The sequence below is a fragment of the Rhagoletis zephyria genome, unplaced genomic scaffold (genome assembly GCF_001687245.7).
Source record: "Rhagoletis zephyria isolate East Lansing unplaced genomic scaffold, Rhagoletis_zephyria_1.1 Rzeph_scaffold_02428, whole genome shotgun sequence".
Classification (NCBI taxonomy): Eukaryota; Metazoa; Arthropoda; class Insecta; order Diptera; family Tephritidae; genus Rhagoletis; species Rhagoletis zephyria.
The window spans coordinates 46,780-55,380 of record NW_016159512.1 but is presented as its reverse complement, the minus strand read 5'-3'; the positions used below and the strand labels follow the sequence as shown (position 1 = coordinate 55,380).

The 8,601-nt window shown below is 35.0% G+C and overlaps 2 protein-coding genes across 12 annotated transcripts in view; one reads left to right on the top strand and one right to left on the bottom strand.

Annotated features, from left to right (window-relative positions):
- The window catches only part of LOC108366875 (uncharacterized), a 23,828-nt gene that overhangs the window by 9,530 nt on the left and 5,697 nt on the right, over nucleotides 1–8,601 (top strand). Inside the window, exons 1-2 of one of the 10 annotated variants that reach the window (XM_017621357.1) lie at nucleotides 7,834–7,989; nucleotides 8,059–8,227. The exons of 4 other annotated variants lie outside the window; for them this stretch is intronic. In XM_017621357.1, coding sequence (XP_017476846.1) covers nucleotides 8,071–8,227 — 157 coding nt within the window. In that variant the 5' untranslated portion in view covers nucleotides 7,834–7,989; nucleotides 8,059–8,070. Of the gene's footprint in view, nucleotides 1–7,833; nucleotides 8,228–8,601 lie in introns of those variants that run through there. 5 more of the 10 variants (XM_017621359.1, XM_017621358.1, XM_017621360.1 and 2 more) reach the window with 5 other exon arrangements.
- LOC108366872 (uncharacterized) overlaps nucleotides 1,273–8,601 on the bottom strand; it is a 38,976-nt gene continuing 31,647 nt past the window's right edge. For both annotated transcript variants that reach the window (XM_017621349.1, XM_017621350.1), the window contains exons 5-6: nucleotides 3,183–3,495; nucleotides 1,273–2,822 (exon numbers count right to left, since the gene is read on the bottom strand). In XM_017621349.1, coding sequence (XP_017476838.1) covers nucleotides 1,581–2,822; nucleotides 3,183–3,495 — 1,555 coding nt within the window. In that variant the 3' untranslated portion in view covers nucleotides 1,273–1,580. The remainder of the gene's footprint in view (nucleotides 2,823–3,182; nucleotides 3,496–8,601) is intronic.

Genomic DNA, 8,601 nt, shown 5'->3' with positions numbered 1-8,601 from the left:
AAAAAAAAAAAAATAATGAACGGCCCAGTGGAATCAGATATGAATATTTTGCAGCTGTAAAAGATATTTATCATTTCTGGATTTTTTTAGTAATAGCTGAAATAAGCACCCATTTTCGTTTCGTATAAAATATTTATTTATTTATTTTTTATTATTTGTTTATTATCTTAGTTTAAAGTATTGACTACAAATCACAGAATGTATTTTAGCATTTGTAAAAAGTTAAATTTACATTTATATACGGATAGTTACTTAAGTTTAACAATTTGACGCATATATTTATATACAGTATGTACAGTAGGATGGTTTAAAGGGAAAAACTATTAAATTATTAAGCTCTCAACCCTAGAATTTTTCTAAATGGAAATTATGTTAAGAACTGCCTCAAAGCCCATGAGCTTTTCCATTTTTTTTAAGGGGGGGGACACTTTTTTGTAGAAATGGTATATAATTCTTGAAAATCAATATTTTTGCTTTCGGAAAACTCTGTTTCTTTTTAGGAAACTTCTAGTAACAATACCCAATTGTTTATTTAACAATTTTTTAATATTGACTACCATTTATAGTAGGTCCGCACAAAACTCCAAAAAATGCAATGGGGAAGCCTATAAAAAATTCTTTATGTTAGAAAATGAAGAAAAACAGAGTTTTCCGAGAGAAAAATATTGATTTTCAAAAATTGTATATCATTTCTACGAAAAAGCGTTTTTCCCCATATAAAATACATGGAAAGCTTTCAGGAGCTTTGAAGCGGTTCTAAATGTAATTTTTTTGTAAACACAAACATTTACATAGGTATTCTTTTTGCCATTTAAAATAATCCTAGGGGGTGAGAGTTTAACATTTTAAACTTTTTTGGACCACCTTAATGTATACAGTACATATAACGCTAAAGCATTTTCAATGATAAAACTAAATACTAAATATAGTTTTTGTATATGTGTGTATGTATGTATGCCGTATGTACATACATATATATATTTTTTTCATTTAAAACGTAGTCACATTGTTTTAGTTTTGGCAAGCGTATATAATTATTGTTTAATTTTATGATTCAGCGCATACACAAGTGCTTAAGTACACATGCATATACATACTTATGCTTAAATTACACAAAAAAAAATTTTATAATACATTTAGTTGTAAGAACTTGTACTGCTCTATGCATGTGAATGTATGCATCGGCGTAGCCAGAATGAAATTTAGGGGGGGGAGGCTCGACCCTATTAACCTGGCATTTCAGGGTACTATTTTATATATACTAGTGTTCGCCCAGCGGTTNAAAGTTAAGGGGGGGGGGGCTCGAGCACCCCCCTGGCCCCACCTGGCTACGCCCATGAATGTATGTACTATATTTAACACAAAATTGTCATACTACAGCTATTGATTTGAGCCTTGATTTTGTTTGTAAATATATATTTTTGCATATTTAAGTGCTAAGCTAAAGTACTGTCAAAAAAAAAAACGCAGACAAATTCAAAACAATCTATTCACCCTCCGCGTAGGAAGGCGGTCCACAGCGATCAGTACGTCTTGATAGACGTGCTGTTTTGCACCGCAGTAGGCATTGCCGCCTTGCGCTAGGCACACGAGCAGTACTTCTTCACAAAGCTATCGGCCACACAATGCGAGTCCTTGAAATACGTATTCAAACGACTTATCTCGCCCGTGATCTTAATAGTCTCAGTCGCTGGATTATAACGCAGAGTTACCTCGAAGTCTGCACTATTCGGTTTTGTGATTAAATGCAGCCGATACACATCCAAGGCAGTGCCATTTGCGTCTTTCGGTCGAAAGTCCTTGCACGAGCGATGCGCGCTTATCACATTGCCGAGCTGCAGAGAACGACATAGCGAGGTCAATGAGCCGTTGTTGAAATTGCGCACAAGCTCATTTATATAGTTGACCGTCATAGTACCCAATTTTTGTACGATATGCATATTTTTATTCACTTTTCTATAGGGTATGCAAGTGCACCAGTGCTCATCGATGGCCGCGTCGTTGCACGAACGATCCAAAGGTACCGGCTCGAGGAGAGTTTGACAATTCGTGCAGCCCTCAGCTGGAGCTAAGACACTTGCCTTGTCCTTGTCTTCGATGCGCTCGGATAGGCGAAGAAAATGCTTGAGTGTCATGTGTAGATCGTATGGTGTGGTCAGACGATTTTTATTCACACTCAAAGCATTCACGAAACTGGGATACTTTTGTTTCAGATACGGTGGCAACCAAATGAAAATGAACGGCAGCCGCTCCTCCATATGACCGGAAGTTGTTGCACGTGCGGGCCCAAAGCGTAAACCGTGATCGCTAAAGAATACGACGATGCTGCGATCGAGTATGCCCAACTTTTCGAGGCGTTGCAGGTAGTTAAGCACCACCACGTCCATTGAGGAGGCATCACTCAGATTGTTGTGGCTAAAGGAATTCGCCCAAAATAAGCCAAAAAGCGGATGGTCTTTGAAACGTGTCGCAAACTCTATCGCATAGTCGAGTACAAATTGCGCTGACTGCTGATAGCCGAGACAGAAGGTGAGACCGGATTTCAAAGTTTTATACAGATGATGTTCAGCAGCGAGTTGGAATGGACGTAGATAGTAATCGACCGGTGGTTTCACGAATCCCACCTTATAGTAGTTGAATGTACTGATTTCGGCAGCATCTTCACCATAGCCGGTCACATAGCCATGCTCGCGAAAGGTATTCCAGATTAAACTACAATTGTCTAAGGCACCGAGGACTTTTGGAGGGCATTTCTTAACGGTAGTGTATTTATTGTAGCCAGCAAGCAGAGCCATTAAATTCGGAAATGTATTGTCGTCTATCTGATAGAAAGCAAAATGGGATTTGAAAACACATTATTAAAATTCTTTTTTTTTTTTTGGGAGTTAAGCAGGTGTTGCATACTGTCATGTTGTACGATTTAAGGGATTCGCAAGCTACCATAAAAGTCGTATTTATTTAGCCATTAAAAACTTTACGACATACGACAATACGACACCTTGTGAACCACCTAAATATTTATTTAATAAAAAAAATTAACTTTTTTATTTCGATCTCCTTAAATAGCCGGATTTAGAACTTTGTGTGTGATGTGATTTAGTTAGAAATCGTATATAAAGCTATTTATCTTGTCCTCTTATTTGTACAGTTGTAGACTAGATTGATATAAATACATATTCTACCTTATTGTAGCCACTCAATTCGAACCAGTCGTTGTCATACAGGTGCTGCGCGGTCTTTGGCATAGCTCGTATCAAGTTTACGCGCGATATACTATCGATGCCGATCATTAGCACGCTTGGTGGCTTCGTGCCACCCCGTTCATCATCTTTTTCCCGCCAAGTTTTTAAACGCTCCAGCACATCTGGTTTTTCGCTTATCAAAGGATGCCCATTTTTATAGACATTTCGCTTGTTGGAATCGCATTGTACTAAAATATTCTCGATTTTAGCTGATAGAGAGACGCTATCCTTAAAAGGCACACACTTGCCAAGCCTAAAAAATATTAAAAAAAAGAAAAATGTTTATAAAATAAAATAAAAATAAAAATAAAAATTATTTATAAACTCTAAATTAAATAAATAAATACTAAATATGAGTAAAAGTTAATGAATTAGCTGTATAACGGTAAACTACGTTTTTTAAATATTTATATGTATTGAAAGAGCAGCTTTTCTCAGTAGCTTAAGTCGGGAGGCTCTGGCTTTAGTATAATATGCCATTCGCAGGTTACGATTGCGAATGACGCACAGATGCCAAGCCATTGAAGAGCTTTTCGCAAATAAACGTGAGAGGAATAGTTCTGATGTTAAAAACTGGAAGAAAACACTTTCCTTTAAGAAGTTATTACTGGCCGACGAGTGTTACGAATGTCGACAAGTTGCGATAGCGATCCGGAAGTTATCGCTAACTGGTTACAGAGTCTTCCTATACATGTAATAAAGTTTTTGTTCTATTTTATGAATCTACAGCTATTGGGAAAACACATTATACTATGTATACTACACATACATACATAGGTACAAGTACAGTGGTCGAAAAAATTATAGCCGCACCACATATTGACAAGCTTTTTTGTTATATAATTTTAGCTATTTTTTTTATAAATACATATACCGTTCGTTCTGTAACAAAAACCATGTCAATCCAAGTTTCAAACTTTGTGCAATATAAACCCCAAAAAACTATAAAAATTCAGCAAACTTTTTTTTAACAATTTCGAGCTTTTTAATTAGATTTTGAGTATATAGTTTTGTAGCCCATTCCATTCTAATGCAATAAGCTGCAAGTTTTAAGTGGCTAAAAATTACCGTTAGATTTTTTTTTCTCGAAGATCTTACACTTTTCTTCCATATATTAAGAAAACATAAATTAGAGCAATTCATCTAAAAGCGTAAATACCTCGTAACTACGTAAACCTCGTAAACTTTCTTAATTTTGTATTGAAAACCGGTTTATCTACGATGTTTACACAGTTATTGTGTTCATTCGTAAAAAAAATCTAAAAAATTAACGGCAATTTTTAGTTATTCGAAACTCGTACTTTATTACAACAGAATTAAATGGGCTACAAAACTGTATACTCAGAATTTTTATAGGAAATCTAATTAAAAAGCTCAAGATTTTTACGCAAGTTTGCCACATTTTTTTAATATTGCAAAAAAGTGTGAAACTTGGTTTGTGTAAAAGAATGAACTGTATTTTTTTACAAAAAGGAACTAAAATTAAATGAAAAAAAAAACCAACATCAGAAACCGGGTGAATACTTCGCTCAGCAATGACGGGGATGCAGGTGAGTAAAACTCATGTTGCCTACAATTTCAGAAGGTCTATCTAGTTTTCTGCTCTCACTGAGCGGACGGTACTGCAGACAACTCGTTGGACTACTTCACGTGGCACAAACACCTGACTGTAAGAGGCGTAAATGACAACTCAATTTGCCCATCCTGCCTTGAAGAGGACGAGACGGCGGAACACTTTTTATGCTTCTTGCTTGCTTAGTTGTTTGTCATCGATTTTTCTACATTCGGTCTTTTCCTTATAGCCAGTTTCTGAATTTAAAGTTTAGCGTAAAAGCATTGCGGTTTTCTTATTTAAAGTTTTGTGTTTTAAAAAATCTGAGTGGTAAATATTTTGTGCATCAGTTTAAAACTCCGAGTGGTAAAAGTAAAAATGATGTCATCACCACAAATACATTATTTTACAAATACGCCACATGCAAAAACTTATGAGTGAGCCAAAAATGTGCGGAGTTTATGGTGAAGAGAATGTAAATAACGCTAGCGTTCGGAGTGATCTTAAAAAATATATAACTCCTCAGAGCGAAACAGCACTTTTACGGCCTTACGAGCTCTGTATTTTAAAACTTGCAAGTGTGTAATCACATTATTTTTATAAATAGAACACAAGAAAATATTTTATTTTTATTTTTGCCACTCCGAGTTTAATTTTTAAATTCACCCGCGATGAAAATTTACATCGTTAGATCTAATCTCCACATTTTTTTTGACGAGCTTTGGGAATATGTTATAAATGTAGGAGCAGGGGGTCCACCGAAACCAGTAAAGTTTTTTAAGGGGTCTACGAGAAAAAAGTTTGGGAACCTCTGGCATATATGTACACCAGACATATATATACGAATATCAGCATAAATGTAATAAAAAATTGGTGTTTTCATTTTCGAGAGGGGTATAAGGAAAAATTTAAATCTTTTTGAAATATTGCGTTTTTTTTAATTTTATACCAATTAGCAAAAAAAAATTTACCAAACCAGCCGAAAAGTACCAACATATAAGTATTTAAATTAGGTAAATTTCTCTATTGAGGGATTCACAACGGTGTCGTAAGTGTCGTATTGTTGTATGTCGTAAACTTTAAAAACTTAAATAAATGTTTAGAAAACTTTAAACCACAACCAACTATTTTCAAACACTGCGAAAATTGATATTATGGCTTTGATGGTACTTTGCGAACCCCCCTTAAATATATTTTTTAGGCGTTTAAAGTTTACGACATACAACAATACGACACATACGACGCCATTGTGAATATCCCAAAAAGGTACGTTCGTTTAAAATCTCCAGTAAAACATGCCCAGCAACAAAATTCCTTTGAAAGGATGAAATGGCAACAGTTCACGCCTCTGGATCACTGTAGCATTTTCCAATGCAGGGAATACTTGAAAATTGCTCAAGGTCTGGGTGCTCTCCTGACCTCATGCGGTCTAAATATGCGGCCAAAAAGAGTTGCATTTAATGCAACAATATTTTGCAAAATATTTAGTATTTTCTAAGGTTTATATTATTACAGCAGCTGTTTATTAATTTTAGCAAGTATTTCGTTTTTAATAAACACCACGTATTTACTTCTATGAAGTGTAAAAACATTCGTCCACAAACATTCAAATTTTCAAGTATACACAGTGGTATTTCGACAGAATTTGGCGCAGTGCCGCATTTTGACAAAATTATATCAAAAATGTCGATGTAGTACCAATGTACTTTTGAGTTTCGAAATGTACAAAAAAGTTCAATTGCACATCAATTTCATCACTGATGTGTATTATTGAATCATCCCTGTCAGCCACGGCTCACCACCAGTGTTGCCGCGACGTTCAGAAGAAATGTATCACCGAAATTCCCTAAAATGGATCAAAAGTATCACGAAACAAAATTTTAAGTATCAAAATATCATTCTTCAATAAAACTTCTAATTCTTAAATTAAAATGTCACACGATTGGTACATTTGTACAGATTTGTACATTTTGGCAGTTACAGAATAGTCTTGTTTGAAAATTCTTTTATTGAGCTGAACTCAAATTTATAAAGAACACCCCTCCGTGACTGCCAAAATGTACAAATCTGTGCAAATCGTGTGACACTGCCTTTAGCCCAGTACAACATCCAACAGCTTCAAAATCAAAAAGGAAAAAGAACGACATTCCAGGATTTAGTGAGAAATTGTTCGAAAAATATATGATAAATGTGTGAAAGGAAACGACTTCCGACTATTTTGGACTAAATCCTGGAGTACTGGAGCAGGCTAGTCGTCTGTAGCTAACAGTGATACCATATGCAGATTACAGGTGGTATGTTCAGGAAAGAAAACAAACTTAATGTTTTGCCACAAAATCATAAAAGTCTTAAGATGGGAAGAATTACCAACTTGTTTGAGAATTAAAATTTATCACAATTTATACTTAGCTAAAAATAAAAGTATCTTTTAAAAATTCGTTGGAAAACGAATCATTTGGATCCATTTGGATGTAAACGGCAACACTGCTCACCACTTTCCCCTGAAATTCGAACGATTTGCCAACACGTGTTGAACATATGTTCAGCAAACATAGTTGCAACTAGAGAATGTTCGATATTTAAGAAAGTATCGATATCATGAATCGATTTAATTCATTGCATGTAAAATCGATATGGCGATATATCGGGCTGAACAATATCGATATAGGAAAAATCGATGTTGAAAATCCTACTCCCAATTGAATAGAATATTAGACCTGCCTGTCAACTCACCTAATTGTGTTATTTCCATCTTGCATATTTACTGAGGATTAAAACGGCATGCCGGTCGACTCAAGCGATTTGTCAAATTAAGAGCTAAATAAATCACGCAAGCTGCTGATTGAACGTACTTTAGTATTTTCCCACACAATTTTGTTTAGATTAAAAATATTTTCAACTTAAATATCGATATTGCGGGTAAAGTATCGATGTCTGCGATATATCGACCTTGGAATATCGATTCAAAAAATCGATTATCGTGCCATGAAATATCGATATTCAGAATAATCGAAACGATATCGTACATTCCTAGTTGCAACCAAGGCGAATTTATACAAGGTGGTGTTTGGGTTTTCGCCGCGGACCTTCTGAATGTCAAAGTGCTTCGTTTGTTGTATAAATTAACGTTGTTTGCAACGGTGGGTATGGAGTCACTCCGTTGGAGTGTGGTCAGTTAATGTTTGCAAGCTAGAAGTAAGTAATGTGGTATATTTTGTTTCATACATTTACATATGTACATACATACAAACATATTTCAACAAGAAATACAGAAAAATGGACATCGAAAATGAATATGATAAATATCGTGCGGAACTAATACAACAAGTTCGCGACAATAGTATACTGTGGGATAAGAAACATCATTTATATTACAAGAAAGCGAAAAAAAACACAGTCTGGAAGCGTTTGGCACAAAGATTCGGGAAATCAAGTAAGTAGGTGTGCATACATATACATATGTATACTGATATACATACACATTTATGCAATAATACAAGGTGGTAACAGTTGTGACAGCTCGATTTGACCACAGTATACAGTAATCCAGATAGGCAGAACAAAAAATGTAAATATGCTTATTTGACAATTTGTTTGAATGTATTGGTNGTTAACCCAAATGAAATCAAATTTAATATTTTCTTATAGTGAAAAATATTTTCAAGTGACATAAAATAAAATAACGGGAAAAATAAAATTCCAAGAAAATCAGGAGCAGTGTTAGCGATTGTGACCGGATGTAGTTCCTACATAAGTCATACCTAGGGATGCAAACGATGCATCGATGTTTCTGAAACATCGATAACA